At 41.8% G+C, this 24,811-nt stretch overlaps 1 protein-coding gene and 1 non-coding gene across 2 annotated transcripts in view; both read left to right on the top strand.

Annotated features, from left to right (window-relative positions):
* The window catches only part of HSD17B3 (hydroxysteroid 17-beta dehydrogenase 3), a 46,419-nt gene extending 22,105 nt beyond the window's left edge, over positions 1 to 24,314 (top strand). The window contains exons 3-11 of the mRNA XM_028122215.2: positions 9,724 to 9,799; positions 11,683 to 11,790; positions 12,855 to 12,922; positions 14,210 to 14,245; positions 17,054 to 17,088; positions 18,396 to 18,477; positions 19,129 to 19,194; positions 20,569 to 20,718; positions 24,216 to 24,314. Of these exons, the coding sequence (XP_027978016.1) occupies positions 9,724 to 9,799; positions 11,683 to 11,790; positions 12,855 to 12,922; positions 14,210 to 14,245; positions 17,054 to 17,088; positions 18,396 to 18,477; positions 19,129 to 19,194; positions 20,569 to 20,718; positions 24,216 to 24,314 (720 nt within the window). The remainder of the gene's footprint in view (positions 1 to 9,723; positions 9,800 to 11,682; positions 11,791 to 12,854; positions 12,923 to 14,209; positions 14,246 to 17,053; positions 17,089 to 18,395; positions 18,478 to 19,128; positions 19,195 to 20,568; positions 20,719 to 24,215) is intronic.
* On the top strand, positions 8,732 to 8,837 carry LOC114223403 (U6 spliceosomal RNA). Its single transcript, XR_003612142.1, has one exon. It is a non-coding gene; the product is annotated as a U6 spliceosomal RNA (small nuclear RNA).
* Positions 24,315 to 24,811: the final 497 nt, after the last annotated feature.

Raw genomic sequence — 24,811 nt, 5'->3', positions numbered from 1 at the left:
TTCCTAATATTGTTTATGGTCTACTTGTGCCTTCCCTCTTTTTGATTAATTTTCCTGGAGATTTGCCAGTTTCATCCATTTTTTTTTAAAGACTCAACTTTTGAAAGAATGTTACCTGCAATTGTTTAGTGTATATACATGCCTATTAGATCAAGTGTATTATTTATGTGGGTTCAATACCCTGTATCATTACCAAATGTTTGTGTGTATCATCCAACAATTACCAAAAAGGGAAATTAAAATCTCCTATTCTGATGGTGTATTTTTCAACTCTCCTTGCAACTCTCCTAAGGTTATTTTATTAGGTAATACAGGATTAGAATCGCTATATCTTTTTGACGACCTGAACTTTTTACTACTCTCTATTTCTAGTAACACTTACATGCTTTAATAGCCATTTTGACTGACATTAATAAAGCCATGCCTTTTTTCTTTTTGGTTGGTATTCACCTTATGTACGAAATTGTTTTCTCCTTTTAGTTTCAACCTTTCTGTGACGTTATGTTTTAGGTGTATTTCTTGAAAATATCATAAAGTGAGATTTAAAAACTCTGCTCTGATATTTTTTGTCTTTACTAGAACACAGTACAGTCATTTCTGAAATCTTGTGGATATTAGGGTTATAGTCTAACTGTTGTGGCCCTTTAGCCCAATAACTTAAAGGATTGACCAATATTTTATCTTCAGTGTTGTACAAACACAATTCTCAAACAAAGATACATGGTAGCACTTGTTAAAGTTTTATTCAACTTAGTAAGGAAGGATCCAGTAGGACCCAAAGTGCTGACTGCAGAGTGTTTGAGAAATAAGGATTTAAATAGTCATTTGGAAAGGAATGCACAATAATATTGCCAAGTTAGGTATAACATGGGCCAACTTTCTACAGGGTAATAACTGTGTCACCTCTGGGTTAGTTTTTCTGCCAGACTATGAAGTCCTGACAAGTCCTCTGTCCCTAACTTTGCTGGCTGTGAGCTGGCTGTACCTTCTTTGGCTAAGGACTGTTAAAATTCTGTTAACAGCAAAGTTACATGCCCCAAAGTCTAAGTTGAGGTCAAGGCTTCTTAGAAAACATTCTAGGGTGATCTTTAAAAAAAAAAAAATCAAGCAATCATCATTTTGCCTGTGTTTAAGTTTGGGATGAAGTTTTCTTTCACAACTTAACATGGAAATATAAAATTCTTTGTCAGAAAGTATGCAAATGGGCTTATTCATTGATAAGGTTGGGGTAACCTTAGCTAAAAAATAAACTAGAATGGCTAAAGGCAGCTGTAAAATAAGCTTTTACAAACAAGAAAATTAGCTTTGGTAGCATGGTTATTGTAAAACTTAGAATTGGTATAATTAATAAGTAACAGATGGTAGGGAGATGATACATCTACTACACTTATTTCCACAAAAATACAGGTCTGCCCAGGCAGGTGTGCTCTAGTGTTTTCTATTTTCCTTCCTTCCCTGTTCCTCACCTCACTCTCTTTTTATTTTTCTTCCTTCTTTTTCTTATTTTTTTACAGTAGAATTTAATATATATATATACATTTTTAATTGACATGTAGTTGACATAAACATTATGTTAGTATATGACACAATGATTAGACAATTTTATACATTACTCAGTGCTCACCGCAATGAGTATAGTTGCCCTCTGTCACCATAAGAAGTTATTACAATATTATTGACCATATTCCCTATGCTGTACTTTCCATACCTGTGACTTACTTATTTTATAACTCGAAGTTTGTATACCTCTTAATCTCCTTCACCTGTTTTGCCCATCTCCTATGCATTACTTACAGTAGCTAAGATATGGAAACAATGTAAGTGTCCACTGAGGGATGAATGGATAAAGAAGACATGGTATGTATACACAATGGAATGTTACTCAGTCATAAAAAAGAATGAAATCTTGCCATTCTCAACAACATGGATGGATCTAGAGGGCTTTATGCTAAGTGAGATAAGCCAGACAGAAAAAAACAACCTAGATGCCATATGATTTTACTTATATGTGGAATCTAAATAACAAAACAAACAAACAAAAACCAGAAATACCCTCTTTCTTGTTTGTTAATCCAAGACACAGGCGATTGAATTGCTATCATCAATCCGTACAAGGTCCGTCTCTCAATTTCTTTTCTTTCATTCCCATTTCCCATTTCTCTTCCTCCCACACGCAACCTTGTTAATATGTTTGGTGTATATTCTTTTGCTTGTAAGTATTTTTATGAAATGTTTACTGTTTTGTGAATATTTTTTCATTTATGGAAATGTTTTACTAATCCAGATATAGAATTGGTCTTTCTGTATTTAGTTTGGAAAAAAAAAAGGCTGTTTTTGTTTTTGTAACTTATTTTCCAAAAAAATATGAATTTGTCTTTGCTATAGTATAATCAGGTTCAGTTCTCAGCTGCCCAATATTAGGCAAAACCGTGGAGGCCTGGTGTTGAGATAGTGGAGCCAATGGATAGAAAAGTTACGGCTGGGGCTAAGGTGAGGCATGGGTGGTGACCATGAACCTGAGAGTGAGGCCCTCCTTAAATTTTGCACCTAGGTCCTTTGCTTCCCTCATCTCAATTTGAGCCCTGGGAAAAAACCTAGATCCCTGAGTCGTCACATGATGGGGGGTGGCCTGGACTGTCCGGTTCTCTGCAGAAGACATGGTGTGAGGAAAAACAAACCTCTCTTGTATTATGCTGCTGAGATTTGGGACTATTTTGTCACTCCAGCTTTGCCTATCCTGTCTTGCTTACTACAAAGTGAGAACAATAACAAAGGAAACACAGTGAATAGAAAAACTAAAACAAGATAGCCAGAGCCATTGTAGGAAATTTTCAATTTCAATAAATGTGACTTGGTTATATTTCCTAATAAATAACAAATATTCAAAAGGAGCTGAAAAAATAAAATCCAATGTTAAATATGGGAAGGTTGAAGGTAAAGGGATGGAAAAATATATCCTAGGAAAATGCAAAAAAGAAAGGAAAGGAGTGGGAGCAATATCAGTATTAGACAAAATAAAATTCAAAATAATAAAAATGTTCTTATTGATAAGCTTCATATTATTCATATTGAGCCTATTCTATTTCTGATGATATAACTTCAAAATACTGAAAGTAGAAACTGATTGAAATAGAAGGATTTGATGAATTTGCAACCACTGTGGGAGATTTCCATGACTTTTTCAGATACAGAAATAATATAGTGTGACCAGTTGTTTAGATAAGTGGTCTTGGCAGGACTCACGGAGCACACTCATGGTCACAGTTTCCCTTTGTCTCTTTGAACCTGTCCCACAGCTCTGGTTCTTTCTCTGCCTCTGGTCCTATTACTTCACTGATCCCTCTTAGGTAAAACGAAGTCTTCTGGTCACTTCCAGATGTGAACAGATTTCGATTCCACAGTCCCAGTGTCCAATCACCAGCAATAATCAAGATGCTGAACATGGGGGCGCCTGGGTGGCTCAGTCGTTAAGCGTCTGCCTTCGGCTCAGGTCATGATCCCAGGGTCCTAGGATCAAGCCCCGCATGGGGCTCCCTGCTCCGCGGGAAGCCTGCTTCTCCCTCTCCCACTCCCCCTGCTTGTGTTCCCTCTCTCGCTGTCTCTCTCTCTCTGTTAAATAAATAAATAAAAATCTTTAAAAAAAATAAAAAGATGCTGAACATGAACTAAAGTTAAATCTTCTCCCTTCTTGCAGCTGGGACCTGCTTTGGAGGCCATGCTCATGGGATGTGACATAGCGCTATGGGTTGTTTCTCTTTCCTGGTTGCCCGCTGAGGTGTCTGAGCCTGCCAGGGGTGGGGAGCAGGAGTTTATAGAGGGTGAGCAGAGAGAAGGAAGGAAATGCCTGGTGTCATTAAGAGAGGGAGACTGGCTGTCTGGGCCTGGTAACGGTTTGACGCTCATGCTCCTTATGGAGCACTTTCCTGGGTTCTCCACCACAGCGAGCTCCTCTCACATGGCTCTTGTGAATGAGCTCTCATCTTGCACCCTGACCTCCCAGCCCTGAATTCCTCCCTCAGCTCTGCTTTTGCTGAGGTCTGTTTGCCTTGTGGTGGACATTTTGCATGGAATCTCACTGCACAAAGGTTCTCTCCCATATCTGGTCCAGGAAAAAAACTCAACCGAGTCTGAATGGTGGCCTAGCCCACAGCAGCAGAAAGCTCCAAAATCAGACAGAGCACTGAGAAGCCATGGTTCTTGCTCTATAGATTTGGGGGAGCATTGGTCAAATGGGTCTACAGTTTGAGCATAATGAGTAAGAGATAAGCTTTTGTTATGTTGAACTGCTGAGACTTCAGGGTTAACTTGTGACCACAGCATTGCTGATTAACTGATTCAGGCAAAAACAAAGGTGGGTAGTGATAAACAAGAAGGTACAATGCATATAAAATATAAAATGAGAGGGATGGTATCCCACTCCCTTGACTTGAGGCAAGAGGTAGGTAATGCTCCTCCCTCACCCTGACGTTGGGGATAGGAGTCACGGCTTGGCAGCAGAAAGAACCAAAGAAATCCTCTTCATGAAACTCTCTTAATTGCCATGCTCTTTATCTTGTCATATATATATTTTTTAATATGAGTGTGGGATGCCCTGGGGATGGGCTCAAGGATCACATTATCGGTTCTTAGATTTATTTTAAATATTTTTTTCTTGGTTCTCTCTCTGAAATCACTTTGTGATCTGATTTCTATTGGGTCTTTGTACTTCTGGTGAAACTTGTAATTTAACATCTTATTACATAAATAAAAATAATCAAGGTTATAAGGAATTTGAAAACCCTCTCATACCAGTTTAACCAGTAGTTGGTAAGCCATTTGGTAAACCTCAACTTTAATTTAAGAGACAAAAATATATAAAACTTAGCCAACAAAGAGCAAATACACATTCCTTAAGGATACACGTGGAATGTTCATAAAAGTCCACTTATTGTGCTAAAAAGAAAATTGTGATAAGTTACAAATAGCAAAAAACATACCATGTGTTTACTGACTACTTTGCAATAAAATTAAAAGTGATCTTAGAAAATGATATCCACCCTCTCATCTATATTAAAAAGTTATACTTCGGTGTTGCTCCAATATTAAAGAAAAAATAAAAATGAACACTCCTGTGATTTATGGTCTAAGTGCTGTGCCGATGAAGATTTTTGGCTTTAAATGCCTCTTTTAGAAAATAAGGAAGACTCTAAGTAGTCTTAGTTTTCAAGAAATTTGAGAAAGGGAACAACAAAATAAATCCAAAAGAGACAGAAGGTGGAAATTAATAAAGAGAAGAACAAAAATGGGTGACAGAGGCGACACAGAAATGATTGATCATTCAAAACTGTTCTTAAAAAAAAGTAACAGAAAAGGGAAGAAATCTTTCAAAAACTCAAGAAAAAGAAAAAAAGAAAAGGAACAACATTAGGATCCTAGCAACAGACAAGGAGATTTAAAAAAAAAAAGGAGAGGAGGAAGAAAAGACTATTTAAATCTTTGTGTTAATAATTTAAAAATCTAGATGAAAGATATGATTTTCTATGGAAACATAAATGATCAAAGTTGGTTCAAGTCATGCCTGAGATGGAAGAGGCAGTTATGAATAGCTATACCTAAATAAGAAACCCAGATATTTTTACAAAAAATATTATTAAATCTTCAAGGAATAAGAAAAAAAAAAAAACCAAAACATTTCCAGGATGACCAACCAGTTTGATTTGCCTGGGACTGGGGCAGATCCTGGGATGTGGGACTTTGAGTTTTAAAACTGGGAAAATGCTGGGACAAGTAGGTGACCCTACATGTTTCAGGAATTGTGTAGACAGATTAGTATGATTCTGATATCAAAATGGGACAAAGATAGCATAAGAGAATTGGGATCCAAGTTAAGTATTAGCAAACAGAATCCAGCCATTTAAAAAAGTAGTGATTTGGCAGAAAGGAATAGATGAAAATGTTCTCAAGTTGATAAAAAAATAACTTCCAGAAATAACAGGAAACCTCATACTTTGTATTGAGAAACATTACAAATGTTCTCAGTATGGTAGAGAACAGACCATATATTAGCTTAACAGAGTGCAGGAGATATTAGCCAAGATAAAGAGGCCAAAAGTATGCAAATATTGGAGAGGAAGGGACAAAACTGTACCTTGTAGAGAATATCATTGTCTAAGATGGAAAGCCAAGCATTGATGAAGAAACTATTACAATGAATAAAAGAATTCGTTTGGCTCGGTGGCTGGGCAGAGTTCCTAATCACAAAGAGTAGCAGAGTAGGATATATAGAACAAATACTGACACTATTGGGTGCTTGTTATGTGATAGGCTCTGCACCATGCACTTCTAGTGTGTTTTTTCATTTGATTCTCAGAACAATTTAATGAAGTATGTCTATCAGCGTCCTCAATTTGCCAATGAGGAAAGTCTGGTTTGAGTAACTTGTGCACACAGGTTTAAGTGATGGAAACAGGAATTGAAACGAGGTATTTCAACCTAGAGTTTCTTCTGCTTTCCATAATAACTTAATTCATGATGACAACAAATAAATGTAAGGTATTGGTGGCAGGAACAGCTAAATGTCCTCCCAGATCCCTACTCTTTTTTTCCACGGTGGAGAGTTGTAGCTGGAAGTGGCTGCCCAGCCGGCGCATTTCCCAGACTCCCTTCCATCTATGTGGGGCCATGTGACTAAACTGGCCAATGAAATCAAGCAGAAATGATGTGTGTCCCTTCTTGGTCAAGGTGGTTAAAGGAGGGGATGTATCTTCTCTATCTTCTTTTAATCTTTGCACTGGCTGGCTGTGAACACCGAAAACAGTCTTAGAAACCCACTGTTGAAGATGACAAAGACTTTCTCAGCCATGGGACCTGAATGACTATGTGAAATAGAATTTACTATATAAGACAACCAACAAATTCATTGTGTGAAACCACTGAAATTTTGGACTTCTTTGCGATGTGAGCTAATGTTATGCTAACTAATGCAAACTAACAAGAAATATCCAAGATTTACATGAAGAAGCTTCTAAAAGTTTTTAGAAGAACACATGAGATTGGGATAAATGGATACCAAATTTATGGATGAGACAACTGATTCCTGCAAAAATCATAAGATTGTAAAATATTATTTCTCCTACATATCTCTAATTCCTCTATACTACTTGACTAGACAATTTTATCATTTATTTGGAAAGTTAAACTCAGAAGATAAACACATTTTGAAAGAGAATAATAAATGGTAGGAACCTCCAGTTCCACGTATCAAATATCAAAGCCTCTTATAAGATTGTGATTAAATCACAAGTGGCACTGGCACAGAAATTGGCCAGTAAGTCAGTGAAACAGACCAGGTAGATCGGAAATAGACCCATGTACCTATAAGAATGTGGCATATGACTAAGTTAGCATTTTAAATCAAGAAGGAATGGAAAAATAGAAAAATGTTGTCAGGAAAATTGCCACCCATTTTGAAAAAAATAATGCTGGGTGATTTCATGCTCACATTATTCTAAAAAAGAAACAAGAAAGATAAAAACACTGTAAAGGGTTATAGGAAAATATATTCATATCCTTAGAGTAGGGAAGTTCATAACAGAAATTTTTAAGAAGCCATAGTAAATATCTACAAACTTGATAACATGAAAATTAATATATAATGTATAGTCAAGGTGGCCAAAAAGAAGAGAGAAAATACTTGCTAAATATATAGTAGGCAACTAATGAATACCCAGAATATATTAAAAAAACCACAAGACACCTACAAATTTATAAGAAAATGACAACCCAGTAGAAGAAAGAGCAAAGTGTATACACTGGTAACTCACAGAAACATACAAAAAAGTGCTCAGGCCCACTGATAATTGGAAAAATACAAGTTAAAACAATATAGGGATATAATTTCTTGACCATTAGGTTGGGAAAGGTTGAAAAGGTTGCTAATAAAACTATTGGCCGGAGTGTGAAGAAATAACTATGGTTGTATTTTTGGTGGTATGGTTTTAAGGGAGGGCATTTTGGCAACACTGTTAAAATTTAAAAAGCAAGCACCCTTTGATACAACAATGCCACTTCTTACACATCTGCTCTAGCAATTAATTTACTTGTATACACAAAGAGCTATACAGAAAGGGGTTTGTTGTAGCTATACTGGTAATAGGAAAACTTGAAAGTAACTTAAGTGCTCACCCAACAGTGAACTACGGGACACTCTGAAGCAATAAAAAAGGATCAAGTGGCTCAAGCCAGACTGATTCGGAGATAGATATGATATTTAGAGATAAGACACACCATTAAGGTAAAAACACAGTATTTACAATGCCATTTATGAGGTGTGAAAGGAAAAAGAAACCCCACAAAACAAATGTTTATTTCTGTATGTACTTCTATATGCATGTAGATGCAGAGAAAAAGGTAAAAGGGTCAACACCTGAACTGAAGGCCACAGGAGCCTGGGGGCAGGAAGGGAAGTAATCCTGGGGGGCCTCTGGGACATCTTTTACAATGGGCATTACTTGCGTATTTCATAATATCATTTAATAAATTAAAATAGAAAAAGATGTAAATGCTGATGCTTCAAACCCAGACATTTTTATTTGGATGGTTTGCGTGGGAATTTGACATCTCCCTGGGTAATTTGGAAACCACTGGCTTGAAGATTGAGTTGTTGGCTATTGGAGATCACATATTATGGTCTTTGATTCAGCTTTTTATGTGTTTTCTGTAATATATAATCCCGTATTAAAATAATGGCACAGTGCTTGCTCCTGCAGCCCATATGCTAAATCTGGAACGATATAGAGAAGATTAGCAGGGCTCTGCACAAGGATGACATGTAGATTCATGAAACAGTCCATATATTTGTTAAGATGGCAGATTTTATGCTATATGTGTTTTATCACAATTAAAAAAAATAAAAGTATAAATCACTGAATTAAAACCACAGAGAAAGATTTCCCTTAATGGGCCCCGTGGTTACTAACTCAAATGTCGTCAGTCTCCATTTAAATGAATGCTGGTGTTTCCTTTTGTCTTCAGGGAAAGCTCTAGCTTTTCTTATGGTGGCAGTTTTAGGTGTGATGAGTCTCGGGCACAGCGAGTTTGCCTTTCGCCTGTGCCATGTTAATGCGCATGCTGCCACTCAGCCCCCTGCGTCAAGGCACTACCCACTCTGAAGAGGCGCTCCTTCCTGATCTCAGGGAGGCCTCGGTTTACCCTCCGGTTCCTTATTCCAATTTTTGTCCTGCTGGGAGCCAGAGAACAGAGAGGACGCAGGCTCGTGACCTTGGGCACTGGTGCCCAAGTACAGTGAGCCATGACAAGAGGGCCCTTGCAGGGAGCAGCTCAAAAGTTCCTGCAGAAATACCTCTAGTAACAGGGGGAGCTGCCCAGACTTGTTATCTGAACGGTACTATAACACCCCCCAAATGTGGAATTCCAATACCGCTTGAGCCCAGACACTTCTGATGAGAGGGCATTCAGATCGTGGGTCTGTAGACAAAAGCCACTTAGAATAGTTCTCGGCACATGATGAACCTGGAAGTCAACGACCACTGTCATGTCACCTGTAGCTTCACCCAGTGCGGCTGTCCCGCTCATAATCCGGAGCCTTTGTCGCATTTAAAGCCAGGAGAAGCAAGCACGCCATGCTGTGACCAAGTGGGTGATGCTCCAATTCACCTTTAAAACGAGCCTTCCCTATCTGCTTATCATCTTTCTCTTTTTTGGTTTTCCCTCCCCTGCTCCCAGCTAGCAAGACAAGGACTCAATGTTGTGCTTATCAGCCGGACACTGAAAAAACTACAGGCTGCTGCCGCAGAGATTGGTGAGTGACCCCGAGAGATCAGGGAGATGTTTGGGGAGCCCACCGACCAAGTATGCTCTGTCCCACCTGTAGAGGCTCCATCAGCACGCCTGGGGCGCTGGCCCTTCTGTGGGGTGCTCACTGGACAAAGTTAAGTGCAGAACATAAGCAGCTTTAGTTCGGCAGGGATTCCTTGGGCTAGGTGAAGTAGGAACAGACTCAGGCACACATAGGTCCACTATCTCCTTTGGTCCAGTGTCTTCATCTCCAGAATTAGCTCTGCTCATCCAGAGGGCCCAGCTGCCTTGTTGCTTCTGCTACTCCCTTCAAAAACAGGATCTGTTTGGGACTTCATTTCCCTATGTCTATGCCCTGTTTCTTGCAGGAAGGTGAGGGTTGATGCTTACTGGTGGCTGTCAGATTTTTTTTTTTAAAGATTTGATCCAGGGCTGCCATGTATAGTTGTGAAGGTTGTACACCGTACAATTCTATGAGGCAGCACTTACATTACAATGTTTTAGTATTATGACTCACTGTGAAGTGTTCTTAGTTAATAATAATCATATCCCTTTTTGGGTAATTTATTTTAATAATTTTTTAAAAGATTTTATTCATTTATTTGACAGAGAGAGACACAGCGAGAGAGGGAACACAAGCAGTGGGAGTGGGGGAGGGAGAAGCAGGCTTCCCGCCGAGCAGGGAGCCTGATGCGGGGCTCGATCCCAGGACCCTGGGACCATGACCTGAGCCGAAGGCAGACGCTTAAAGACTGAGCCACCCAGGTGCCCCAATTTATTTTAATAATTAATTATTAATTTAGTAATTTGTCATCTCCTTAACTCAAGGGAATGAGTCTTCAGTTATGAAGACTTGTGAGGACTGGGACAGGCTGCCAGGGAAGGGTGCTGTGTCCCTGGGGGAAGTTGGGGATAGGAGAAGGATGTGGGAGGTGTGGGGCTGGAGGCCCAGTGGAGGCTCAGTGCCCTTCAACTAATGAATTCTGCTTTTGTTCCGTGTCTGGATATCAAAAGTACTCTGACAAGGACTAGGACATTCTTCAGTGTCTCCCTCATAATGTTAAGATGTGCTTTTTATTGTCCTCTTGAAAAGCAAGGAGTATCTTTGGACTGAAAGCACCTCCCACTCCCCAAACTAAGCCTCAAGATCACTTGTCCCAGAAATATTGGGTTTAAGCCCATATCTGAGCAGGCAGCACTTGGTGAAATCTACTTGTTGCTTTTATATCTGCCGAAAGCTCCCGCACAAGGTCAAGTCCACATGGAACAGTGGAGCGGCATGGATGTGGAGGGAACAGAGTGTGGGTGTCTTTGGGCAAGTTAGCCCCTCTGAGCCTCAGTTTTCTCCTCTTGAAAATGGGTATAATATCTACTTTACAAGGTTGTAGAGAGGATTAAAATAAGATATTGTGTATGTAAATGCTTTGTGAATGCTACAGTGTTAGACAAACACAAAGGATTGCTCTGTGTAAGCCAAGGGGACCTGACACTGAGCAGAGGCAACATCACCTTATGCTCTTACAGCCTGTAGACCAGGGGTCTCAGACTTGAGCATGGAGCAGGGTCACTGGGAGTGCGTGCAATAACAGATTGCTGGGCTCTAGTCTCAGGGTTTCTGGCTCAGTAGGTCTGGGGTGGAGCCTGAGAATTTGTGTTTCTAACAAGTTCCCAGTGTTGCTGATGCTGTGGTCTGTGGACCCCACTTGGAGAACCACTGCATTAAATTTATTTTGGTGCATACACTTGTCACCGTCATAACTCTTAGAAACACCAGAAACCATCACTCACCAATCTTTTAGCACATTACAGGAGCATTGGAGAAGTCCATAAACAAGGGAGGGATTTGGATTCCTGTTCACTCAAGAGTAACTGTTGTCTCCAATGCAGAGTGCACTACGGGGAGTAGTGTGAAGATTATACAAGCAGATTTTACCAAAGACAACATATATGAGTATATTAGAGAAAAACTTAAAGGCTTAGAAATTGGAATTTTAGGTAAGTAAATTGCAAAATGCAAAGCTGATTGTAAGACATCAGTGAAGTAATTATCTTAGTGACACTTGATTTTTCTGCGGCAAACTTGAACTTAAGTCTGGACTGTCTTTTAAGCCGTAGCATTCAACAGAATATTACAGCTCAATTCTTCAAGAGGCATATTGGATTAGCAAATTTATTTATGGCTTTGGAATGCATGAAACTAAGATATTTCAACCTTCCCAACCATATTTATAATGTGAAAATGGATTTTTTCCTACTGATACTGACATTAGACAGGAGGAGTCTCAGAAACACCATCCTAAAGAGTTAGTTTAGCAAACAAACATTGCTGTGATTGATTCATGAAATAGTGAGTCAGCATGGTTCTTTGAGAATTGACTCTGGTATTCAGGAAACAAGATAATAATAATAATATTTAATATTTTTTCTGTGATAAGATATTTTATGATCTCATACAGAGCACAGCATCTCTATTGTACTTGGAAGGAAGATTTGATTTCTAAACTTCCTGTTGAATTTTAAAAAATAATTGTATTTTTTACTAATAAAAATGTAAACCCACATTATTGCAGAAAAACCAAAAAGAATACATGAGCACATAAAAGATTTACAAATTTCTTAAAATCTCAACAGCCTCAGATAACATTTTGGTGTATATCCTTCCAGACACATAGACATAAATGTTCAAAACTGGGATGAAATTTACATACTGTTTTGTAACATTTTTTAAAAAAACGGCACACCACAAATGTTTCCCCGTGTCTTTAAACTGCTAAGCGGCAACAGCGTTGAGTAAGTGTGCCGCATTCCACCGTACGGCTGCTCGGCGGTCCACCTGATGTGCTCCCTATTATAGGACAACTGTTTTCCCTTCCAATTTCCTCACTGTTATCAAATCATGTTGCAAAGAACAGCCTTGTCTATAAATTTTTTCTGTACGTATTTCCTTAGGAAAACTTCCCAAGAAAAGGAACTTCTGGGGTTGAATGTAAACATGTTTAGGCTTTTAATAAACATTTGCTACTGGCTCTTCTGACATCTTTTTATTTTGCTTCTGTCAGTCAACAATGTCGGAATGCTTCCAAACCTTCTCCCGAGCCACTTCCTTGATACACCAGATGAAATCCAGGTAGGCCTGGGCTCTTTCTGTGGATGATCTCCTCTCACTGTGGACTGGGCCCCCTGGCTGGGTAGTCACTAGGGCCTGGGAAGGGGTACCTGGGAGACGGTCAGGCTGAAATTCTGTATTCCACATGGATGTGTGTGGCCTCTCTCTTTACCTTAGTACTTGATACACAGGCGAGGGCACAACTTTTCATGACCATTTCTGGAATAGAGACATCTTCCTTCTTCTCTGCACATCAGAACTTACATGTCCACTGTCCCATTCTTTTGGGGTTCCATGTTCTGCTTTAATCTTTTGGGGCTTTGTGTCAGCTCATAAATTTACATCTGTGGTTATAAGTGGGAGAAGGCCAGTTCTTTGGCTCTCTCTGTCTTCCCAAGTCGTAAGATTTCTTTCAGCTTTCAGCGTGAGGAAGGTCATGTGATAGAAACTCTGTGTGTGGGGGTGTTGCAAGCGCAGTGAGCTCGATGGACCCATGGATCCCATTGTGAGGCATGAGTGCATTTGTTAAGCATTTAACAGTCCTTGAAAGCACTGTTGGCTGACTCTTCTCCAGGCCCTGACTTTCGAAATCATGGAGTTATTCCCATTCTAAACAGGCTGTCCTGGTGTTCCCGTGGTCCTATTTAAGCCCCAAGTCAACTGCATGGGTAAATAATGCCGCCCAGCTTGGGCACTGCAGCACAACCTTGCAAAATCCCCACCTCACCACACGTCTAGCCCCATCTAACTCCCTGGTTCTGGCACAAGTCTGAGTCTCTCCATTAAGCAGGCTCCGTTCTTGTTTTTCTTTCCCTATTTATGTCTGCATTAGTGCTTGCTTCTATCTGTCCCTCTTTTCCTTTCTGTCTTGGGTGGTTCCAGTAGTTTCTCTGTCTGGCGCCTTGTAGCCCAGAACCTCTACCTAATATTATCATTCACCGTTCTATTCTCTATGCTATTGTCTTCTAGGTCCACATATGCCAACCTCGCTTCCTCCAGATGGAAATTAACCATCTCCCTTTGAAATACCGTGTTTTGAAGGAAAATCCCTAAATTTTGAAGGGAATTCTTAATTAGCTTCTATTCAAGATCACATTCTTATAGAATCATTGCAGCTCTCGGATGTTTACCAGTTGCAGTGCATGCTTGGTGGCCATCAATTAGGAGCCTAATTTCCAGGCTGTGCAAGCGAGGGGCACTGCTCAGACACACACTGTTGCCCACTTTATGGTTCTCTAGCACAGACTACTTCTCAAAAGAATGTCTCAAATCCTCCAGCTAATTTGTGGTTGTGATTATTTATTACAGAGTCTCATCCATTGTAACATCACCTCAGTAGTGAAGGTATGTAGTCAATATATGTGATAAATGTGTTAAAATGTAGTAGCTGTTGAAATCTGGCAATTCGGGAGAATTGCCAATGTCAAAGACTTTGAACTGCACTTGATTGAGAAGCCATGTAGTGGTCTTTAATTGTCTTATTCTGTTTTCATCAAGAAAATACAGTGATGAATGTATTCTCCAGAGTATCTGAATCTTATTTTTGCACCCAGTTTTGTCACATGTCAGAACATATTAGGTCTGATGACATGGAAACTTATTCAGGATTCTAGGGCGACTTAAAAAAAATAGTACCTTCCTCTAGTTTTAGTCTTTGTTAACAGTGGAAAGTTCAGTCGGTTTGGAAAAATGACAGAAGGCCTGGGTTGGATTTTCTGGACTTTTGATGTTCAATAAATATTTGTTGAAGTGAAACTCAAGTTTGTATGTATTCTGATCTCAACTACTAGTTAGTTGGGCAGTGTTGTTGTTTAACTCCCTTGACCTTCAGATTCTTCATCTGCTATTGAAAGAGTGTTGGATTAAGGGATGTGTCAGGTGCCATTTTGCACTCAGGTTCTTTGATTAGAGTCAACTGCATCAGCATTTATAGGCATGATTATCACAATGCGGTCCTATATTGTGCCTTTGAATGAATAAGAAAATGGCACCCCCTCTGGGCAGACAATTTAGAAAAAGGTGCTGCCTAAGAGTGGAGAGATGATGCTTTTGGGTGAACACAATATTTCCCTTTCCTTTGAATGGGGAGAGCTGTTCTAACTGCCTGTGAGTGAACCCTTGGCTTTCGGCTTACAGTCACCCCCACAACTGGACTCCTTGCTCAGTCTACAAAATTCACAACTGTGCATGGCAGTCCTTGTGACCACTCTGATTCACAGCAGTGAATGGTGGAGGGATCCCAGTTAGGGAGCAGCAGGTCTCATCTTTACAGCATGGCCTGGCAGAGGAGGGCTGGTTTCCCAAAGGAAACCTCCTTAACATAAGGAGGGAGATGGATGCTGAACAAACCATGTAAAATTATTTTTAGGTGGATAAGCTGAGTTGATTGTTGGTTGTTCTTCTGTAAGCATACTGGTATTTTATAGTTTCCTGCTCAGTTTTTATTGGTACATACATTCTTTTTATGCTGAGCAATCAATAGTTTTTCAAACCCCAGCTGATGTAATTGTAAGTTTTATATGTCCAACTGTTGTCTGCTGCCTTACCACTAAAATCTTTCATGTTATTTTACACATTGATCTTTCAGGCTTGGTCCATTTGCTCACAGGGTTTTCCGAATGTATTTGACAACCCTCTGACTCCTTTAGCAGAGAATTGCTTTGATTTGCTAAAAAAAATTTTTTTATATATATTGATAGACACTAATTTCCTCAAATAGGGAGGAAAACTAATTGAAGATTCGCTTTCTAAGTACGCCATGCCTCAGTTGGCCACACTGGTTGGAAGCATGACTAGCATCACCTAGTTACCCCAAAGGAGCCATCTGGAAATAGTAGAGTTCTCTGTCAAGGGCAGAGATGCAGGAATGAGTTTGTGGGCAAAGGGAAGTTCGGGTAAGAGACTAAATTTCGGGAGCTTTGATACAGAGAGACCCACAAAGTCCAATGTTGTCTCTCTGTTGGGATCATTCGACCCGTAAGAATAGGGGATTCAGTTGGGAGGCTTTGAGGAAATGCTGGTGCTGTCCAACAGTGCCCCTGTGGTGCCCTTCATGAGGTGGGCAGAGCCCAGGGGAAGCTAAGGGCATGACCTAGTCCTCGTGCCTCTCCCACCTCCCTCCAAACCCAGCATTTCAGGAGGTAGTCTACTGCCACTACACCCCCCACTGCTGCCCCAGGACAGTGGAAACAGTATCTGGACGTCCCCAGGGTTGGGCTTAAGGGCGTGCCCTATGGTGGGGACAGAGCCTACTAAGAAGCTCCTGCAGGGCCCCCAGACAACAGGGAAAAATAGGTGAAATTTGTCTTCTGGTCTTCAGTCTCCTTTATTTCTCTGCCCTTCTCCATGTGTTTGGATCCTTTCTCCTCAAACCTGCCCCTGCTTCTGATGCCACTCAATTGTACTTTTGAGAACATTTCAGCCTGTGGGTTTGCCTCTTCCTTAATTCTTTAAAGGGGTGCCTTGTAATTATGAAGTGAAAAGCTCTTTTAATGGGCTATTTAAGTTCCAGAACTGGTCAGGAAGACCTCTTCCAGGGCCAGCAAGTTGGGACAGGGAAAGGACTTCTCAACACTGCTGTAATTCCAATGGACAGACAGACATGGTCCACCTATGGAGCTATTTCAGAGACCACCTGCAAGCTGCTTATGTGGCTGCTGTTGGACTGAGATGTCCTCTAGCTTGTGCCTTGTATGTGAATTGTTCATGGACACTGGTTAGGTTTCCTGAGGTCCCCTCACTTCTAACTCATGAGTGAGGTTTATGATGGCCAACCTACTTAAGCCTGTATGATGGCCAACCTACTTATGCCAGAATGACGAGTATCTGGGGAACCTCAGTGTTGATCTCATGGCCAGAAGCCAATTTCCATAGTTTTTCACTGCCTACATTTTCCAGGAAGACTTTAGCTTTATGGGGAAGAAATCAGAGACCTCTAACCATTTTCTCTTCATCTAGGTTGCCTTCTGTGGGTTTTAGTCAGACTCTAGTGTTGCCAGAATTACCTCCAACGAGTGCCAGCAGATTTTCAAGGCCACCTGAGAGATTAAGCTCATTTTCTGGCTTCCTCCAGCACCTGCTTCCTTAAGCCCCCACCCCCTGGATACTCCACTCCTTTGTCAAGAGGGCTTAACTTTATCCCTTCTCTTATAGATGACACAGCTAATTCTGAAACAGATGGAATCAAGGTAAGGTCTTTGTTTTTAAAGATTTTATTTATTTATTTATTTGACAGAGATAGACACAGTGAGAGAGGGAACACAAGCAGGGGGAGAGGGAGAGGGAGAAGCAGGGAGCCAGATGCAGGGCTCGATCCCAGGACCCTGGGATCATGACCTGAGCCGAAGGCAGACACTTAATGATTGAGCCATCCAGGCGCCCCAAGGTCTTTTTTTTTTTTTTTTTTTTTTTGGAAAAAGCACAGAACGGCATGGCCTCCCTGGCCTGGCAGTTAGCTGACCTGGGGACTTGGGGTGGGGTGAAGGTGGTGGGCAGATAGGATTCATCTGGCTGCAGCTTTAACCAATGGTAAAACTGTGATGAAGGACATGGAGATTGCAGAAGAAAATGTAACATTCTGGACCAGGCCAGCTTTGCAAACAGATAAGCATATTTGAAAGTCAAGTGTAGCATCTACTGGAGGAAGAGAACAGCCATTTCAGCACACATTATATTAAAAATATTAACTCATGTTGAACATAAAAGAAACTTCAGAGGTTGGCCTGAGATCAAGGCCGTCTCTTGCTATTACCCAAACTTAGTGGTAAAAATCACCACCTCTCGGTGTTTCTATTTAGTCCATGGTTTTATTATCCTATTACAACAGCCCTTAGAGAACTGGCTTTTCTCACATGGTATTCATTAAATGCAAATGGTTGATAGTTTTATCTTCCGTAGGGGAAGAGAGGCTTGGCCTTATAGTCTAATTTGCAGTTCCTTGGTTTTTCCTGGATTGAACCCATCTATTTGAGAAGGATTAAAATTACCCAGTTTCAAAAAGATTAAGTAAGGACCCTGGAGACTCGTGTGTGGGTTCCTGTGTGAGCAGATGATGGACTGTCAAATTCCACTCAAGACAGGATTCTGCATTTGACATCTGTCCTGGTGTGGGTCCTCTTTAGGGGTTAAAAGGGACCTTGAGCTCGTGGGGTCACATTTGAGAAAGAAGGGTTCCTTCCCCCTTGATAAGACTGGTTGAGCTGAGTTGGTCCTTGGCATTTTGCTGGGGGATCTTTGTTGTAGCAGAACCCCTGTTTCCAGTCACCAGCCCTTGATGTCAACTGTCTGCTGGGTGGCACCACTCTTTGGTGTTGTGATCCAGGCCGTGGGGATGCACCACTCACTGTTCTGGGAGCAGAACTCGCCATGAACATGGAAGTCTAGAGAGGATGGAATTTCCCAGTGAAAGTCACAGGAGTCCCTTCGCTTTCTTTCCTTTCAGGGTGTGGGTCATCAGGCAGCAAACTATTCAGAACTCTATTTCTTTGTGTTTTAGGCAGAAAGGCCTTATCTTGAACATTTCTTCTGGGGTGGCCCTCTTTCCCTGGCCTCTCTACTCCATGTATTCGGCCTCCAAGGTGAGTGATAGCATGGAGCCCAAGCTTCCTTCTCCTTCATCTTGTTTCTCCCAGTTGGCATTTTCCTCTAGACTTCAGATCATCTGGCAAGCTGATGGATGTATTGGCCTGGAGGAAAAGTGTCCAGGGGGATTCTATGTACAGGGCTGGCCAGCAGATGTCTGGGTACAAATTAGAAAAAGCCATGGCCCCGGGGCGGATGGAGCCCTGCAGCGGGATAAGCGCAGCCCCCATGGGACTCTGGGCCCCACTCACCTCCTTGCCTGGAGCCCTGTTCTCTTGCTGCCAGCAAGTAACACTGGAACTTTCTTCTGTCCTGGGGGCCTGGCCAGGTGTCCCCATGCCCTAGTCCTAAAAACAAACCCTTGGTGGTGGGGGTGTTCCCAGGCAGAGAGACAAGGGAGAGCTCTCCCTGGGTAGGGTCATCCATATGCAGTGGCCCTCGGCATGTATTTATCCCAAAATGTATGTTCTTGCTCATTGAGGGGGCTTTTTCCAGGCCAAGAAACAAAGTCCTAACTCCCATCAGAAAAACTGCTGCATTTTAAGGGCAAGCAAGTAGGCTCCCTGCAGTGCCCTTTGAAATCTGAAAAAGGTGCCTCCATGACAAAGCAAGCTCTCCCCATAGGTGTTTTCTCCTTCTTGCTCCAGGCTTTTGTGTGCATGTTTTCCAAGGCACTGCAAGCCGAATATAAAAGGAAAGGAATCATTATCCAGGTGAGGTCAACAGCTCTGGGTCCTTGGGATGAGGAACGGCAGTGCCCCATGGGGCTGGGGCCACTGCCCCATGCAGGACCAGCTGTGCATGCACGGCCGGGGGGGGGGGGTCTGGATGACACCATGGGAGTTCCCGTGACCCTCACAGTGGCAACTGAGCCACCCTAGTTCGGCCTGCTGCTCCCTCATGCATGCCCTGCAGGAGGCGGTGCTGTGAGTGAGAACTGCATCAAGACAGAAACTGGGGTCTTGTCTAACCACCCTTGACTCTCTGACCCAGGTACAGGAGACAGGCTTAGGTGGGAGGAATTGTGGAGAAGAAACAAAATGAGGCAGGGAGCGGGGGCTGGGGGTACTTTGGGAGCTGTTCATCTGTGATGGGCCACAAAGATCCCCACACTGTGGTTCTTGAGCAGCTGGGGAAGAGGTCCTTGGCTTCCTCTTTCACCAGCCATGGCAGAACCATCGAGATGACCCTATCCCAGCTGTCAACAGAACTGGGTTGTCACAGCCATCTGTAGTCTTGAGGTGTCAGGGACAGGCGTGGGCTTGGTTCAGCAACATAGTTAGAGTTAAGTGCTTTCTGGAACCTGGAATAAACAATTTGCAGAAATTTTTGTCATTGTTTGGGAAGAAGTTTTATAACCTACTATTAGAAATGAAAAAGGCACACTCACAGTTAAATCTTTAAAATGATTGCTGTACATACTGATGGTGTCGGCTTTGCAGGCCACAGTGTGTGGTTGTTTATTTTTCTTATCACGACAGGAAAGATGATCAGGCATGTGTCACTCCTGGCTTGTAACTGAAGTGTGAAAGTGGGAATCCAAAGAACTTTAAATTGCTCCAACTTTGGCCATATGTGTTAGAAATAAGCCTCTTGCATAAGGGTGCCACATAAAATACAGGACATCCAGTTCAATTTGAATTTCAGATAATAACTTTTATTTTTTTTAGTATAAGTATACCCCATGCAATACTTGGGACATATTATACTGAAATTTTTTTTCTTGTTTGTCTGGCTTTCAAATTTAACTGTCCTGTGTTTTTATTGCTGGTCCAGCCACCATGTTCTAAGAGATAATTCATGTCCTCAGTCACCTTGTGTACATTTGAACCAGGTGACGTTGTGTGGCTAAGGCCTCAGCTTGAGTTAGTGATAAAGTTAAACAAGAAACCAGTTTTTCTGAGTCACAGTTCTGTGCCAGCTCTATGCCTTTCCAGTGCTCCATCATCAGGGGAGATCCTGAGGCTTCTTACAGAAGAATGCCAACTTCTTACAAGTTGGCAAATGAAGGGAGGGCTAGAATAGGGGTTCACTTCTCAGGGGCGGGCAGATTGCTCCCGTGTTATGGCCTTTATTCCCCATTGTAGGTGCTGACCCCATATGCTGTTTCCACCCCAATGACGAAGTATCTACACACCAACATGGTAACCAAGACCGCCGATGACTTTGTTAAGGAATCACTGAATTACATCACGATTGGAGATGAAACCTGTGGTTGCCTCACCCACGAACTCTTGGTAACTGACAATTTCTTTCTCAAAGCTCCGGAGGCAGGTGTGTGGGCAATCCCAGCAGAGTTCTTCTTTGCTATTGGAACAACCAACCCTGTCCTCTCACGGCAAGGATCATGCTGCCAGAGGCCATGCTGCTAAGTTGTCACACAGCCGTGTGAAAGAGCATATGTGGCAAAGGCGGGAGGCTGGGGGCCTGGGGGCTCAGCCCAGAGATAACCCCCACATTGGCAAATACCCTCACCTCTTTCCTCAGAAAGTAAGGTGGCTTCCTGAGCTCTCGGGGAGGGCAGACCAAGACACAGGGATCATCCCTGGGTGGGACTGGGTGCTGCTGTCTTCTCTGGCTCCCTGTGTTAAGAAATGTTTTAATATCTGCCTATCCAGGAAAAAACCCCAAACACTTCGGTTTGTAGGGTTTGCTGATTACCATGGTTTAAATAACCCCCCCGCCCCATGGCTGATTTAAAGCTCCCATTGTGTTGTCACTGCCCCTGAATTTAGTAATGTGTATAATTGGCTCTTGAGAGCAAGTACAAGTTGGTTCTAGCACAACATGGACTCCGTTGAAACTGGAAGTAAGATTCAGTCAGTGGCATATGGTATGAGGAGTTCTTACCATCCCTGGGCTGCTTTTAGAAGCAAACACAAACATGAAACAAAGGTAAACTTAACTTTTGCACACTGATACTGAACACATAGTGCCAGGGTGGTTCTGTTTCCAGTGTCACCAAAAAATTTTAGGCAGATCTTTACTTTCCCTTCATATGTCAACTTTCTCCTCTGCCTCATGTGCTTTTCTGTCATGGGAATTAGGTTTCTCCCTACTCTCTTTTTCTCTTAGGTGCTAGAAGGAATACACTATATCTTCCCAAGCATTCTGTTACCCCCTGGGACTTCTGGAGACTCTAGAAGAGATATTGAATTGTCTTAAAGGATCATTTGCAACTTCCACTGTAGAGCCTCAACAATGTGCAGAATAACCAATTTAACACATACTACAAAGTGGACATACAGAAAGAATATAAGATCTTGATTTTGCCTATTGCTGATCTGGTCTTTCTCCAGATTACTACTTGCTGCATGGCAGGAGAACAAATTAATGGAATGTCCAATGAGTTTAAATTTAGTTTGACCTAGTAACCTAAACTGGATATTTAGGAAATTTGCTCTCTGTTAATTATTTGAAGAATTCAGTCTTTCTGGGAGCATCCTTTTCTCCTGCCTCTCTCACTAAGATGATATCAGGGAGAAGAATCTTCATGATCTCCTGCTGGTCCTTAAGTGTGTGTGGCTTTGTCCCATATCTACCTGGTGGTTGTGCACCTTGCTGATTTATGGTTCTGGGGAGCAATGACCCTTTCGGCTTGGCCAGTGAACTCCCACCTACTGAGCACTGCAGAGCCCTGAATCTCTGCTACTCCCCCCATGCAGTCATAGGCCTATGGTCCATCTGGATCTTTGGTTCATAAAGGCCCTTTGGCTCTCACTTCTGTATCAGCACCGACATGGACTTGACTGATGCTGGAAAACCGAATGTCAGCACCTCTCTTGCCATGCTGAGATAGTGTTCTGTGGTTGCACTCCCGAAGGATGGGGGCAATATCTCCTCCTTTGCCCTCAGTGCCCCCCTTACTTATTTATCACATGTTCATATTCTTCACCTGAATCCCCTGGTCCCCCAGCCCTCCACCCAGCCTAGGTCCACATACAGAAGGATACACATCCTTTGGGATGTTGATGTCTTATATGGAACCCATCAGCATCAGTCTTGAGACCATAGCCTGGCTTGCAATGTTATCGTCTTGCTACACAATGCAATTCTAGATGTCAAAAGTTGCAAAAACATTTTTTTGGGGCTTTTCTCTTTTGATTTCTTGTGTAAAAAATCAAATCTCTTCTGGCAAATAAATGCCAAGAACAGACTAGGCAAAAGAGTCTTTGTGCCTGTTGAAGCAAAAGAGAAGATAAAGGAGAATATATAAATCATTAAAGCCCTTAAGGCCAATTTGGTGTTTGCTGGAATTTAGAAAAATCATTGACTCTAAAGTTTGAGCAATCAAGTAGAATTGACTGGTAAATAAGTGAACCTTCTATTAGAAAAAGGCAAGGTAAAGACCACATGCTCTTCACTCCCAAGGAGTTTTAGGGCAGGAACTAGGGCTGGAATAGAGCCTCTAATGTAGAGTCCATGTGGTACAGGGGGGTTACTTCACTTAATTCTCCTAATCATCTTGTAAGACAGATCATTTGATTCCTGTTTTACAGTTGGAAACTGAAATTCAGAGCTAGATCAGATGTCCAAGGCCACTTGGCTGGTAATGGTGAAACTGGGGTTTAAGTCCACCTTTATCCAATGCCATGCTTTCCCTCGTTTCTTCTAAACCATCCTTCTAGGTTGGGAGGAGGTAGACAACAATGGAGGCAGAAGCAGAGACTTTTAGAACATTTTCTAGGGACCTGGAACTTTAATTTGGCTGACTTCACTAAGCCAAAGCATTTAGTTTAAGGCAAAGCTAATGAAAGGGCTTGATTTTGCTGTGACATTAAAAAGCTCTAAAGAGAAAAATGAAGTTCCTAAGGAAAAATTTGCATTCACTCATTGACTTGGCTAGTGGATGAAGGGTTCTATTTTGTTTCCCCAGAAGTCATCTTCGGTCCCCTGCTTTGAAATATCTCAGTGAGTGCAAAAGTCTGAGAATCTGAGCTGTCTGAAGAATAGGAACACTCCCTGAAAAGCTCACATTTTCCTCTGGTTGAAATCCTGTTGTTCGGTGGGGAGTAGGTAGGTTGAGGAATGTTGGATGCACAGGATTACACTGTGGGCAGAATGACTGCTTCTGGGTTCTGGACTTGTCTTACAGGACATGGGTATGATTTGAGGGCAAAAGTTCTTCCAACGCCTGTGCCTACTGCCTGATGTGCATCCAACTAAGCATTCATGCCTTGACTTGAAGCCCCCCTCCATGCCCCCCCTGCCACTTTTCCAAGCAAATGTTCAATGTTAGTGATTTATACTTTGCTGTGTCTGACTTTTGTTCATGAACTCATCGATGCATTTGTGTATTTGCTTAGTGCCTACTATGCCTCAGGCATTGTGCCAGGTGGTAAAAGCATTTCTGGTTGTTTTCTGGAATCTCATTTTAGTAGAACCTTGGTAAAAAGAACATGAAGACACTGGGAGATTGAACAGTAGGAAGAGGAAGTGCTTGCTAAGAGAAGGAGAAAGGGGGGTAGGGTGTTACTCGGGGCACAGTTCTCTTAATTTAGAACTTCCTTGGGGCTGATTCTACAAGTGACTGTTTTGGTTTCTGAGAAAACCTTGTTTACTGAGAAAGTGTCATAAGACCTTTACATTTTAGCATGCACTTAAAAGATTTTGAGACTGACTTTCAGCAGTCAGAAAAATATTTTTAAAGATGATGATTATACACTGAGCTGTTTCCTTCTAACTTGCTTGCTCTTCTTTCTTCCCCAAACACTCATGTTTTTGTCTATTTAAGCGGAGCTTCCTGAGGCTGATCCCATCATGGGTTTTGTACAGCAGCACATTCCAGAAGAAATACATGGACTACCTCAAGCAGAATACCAACACCATATAGTCCAAGTGGGCTGATGTGTCATCCAGCATTGTTCTCTTCACCATGTTCCCTGTTGGCTGCAGAAAACTAAGGAGCAGAACAGCCCCTGAACTCTCCTGAAGCTGGCGAGGCTGTGTCACAAATACATTCCCCAAATACAACGTTTATTACTATTATTTTTTTTTTTGCCATTTTACTTGAGTCTGGAGATCTTTGGGAAAGCTGTGATGTCAACACATGTGTTGTGTGGTGGGGTTTTAGGGTTTTGTGTGTGACAAGATGAGGGTATCTTAGGGGAAACTGGAAGAATTTCTATGTAGGATTATAGTATAAATGTGGTGAGAAGAGAGCCTCTGATACTGTGAATATTGAGAACATTTATACACATAAGCTACTTTTATAGCTATGTTAAAGAATGTCAAATGTTCGGGCGCCTGGGTGGCTCAGTTGGTTAAGCGACTGCCTTCGGCTCGGGTCATGATCCTGGAGTCCCGGGATTGGGTCCCACATCGGGCTCC

This window comes from Eumetopias jubatus, unplaced genomic scaffold, assembly GCF_037043125.1.
Source record: "Eumetopias jubatus isolate StellerSeaLion01/CBP00866 unplaced genomic scaffold, mEumJub1_p1.0 scaffold_15, whole genome shotgun sequence".
NCBI classification, from domain to species: Eukaryota; Metazoa; Chordata; class Mammalia; order Carnivora; family Otariidae; genus Eumetopias; species Eumetopias jubatus.
This window is presented reverse-complemented; position numbering and strand designations above follow the sequence as displayed.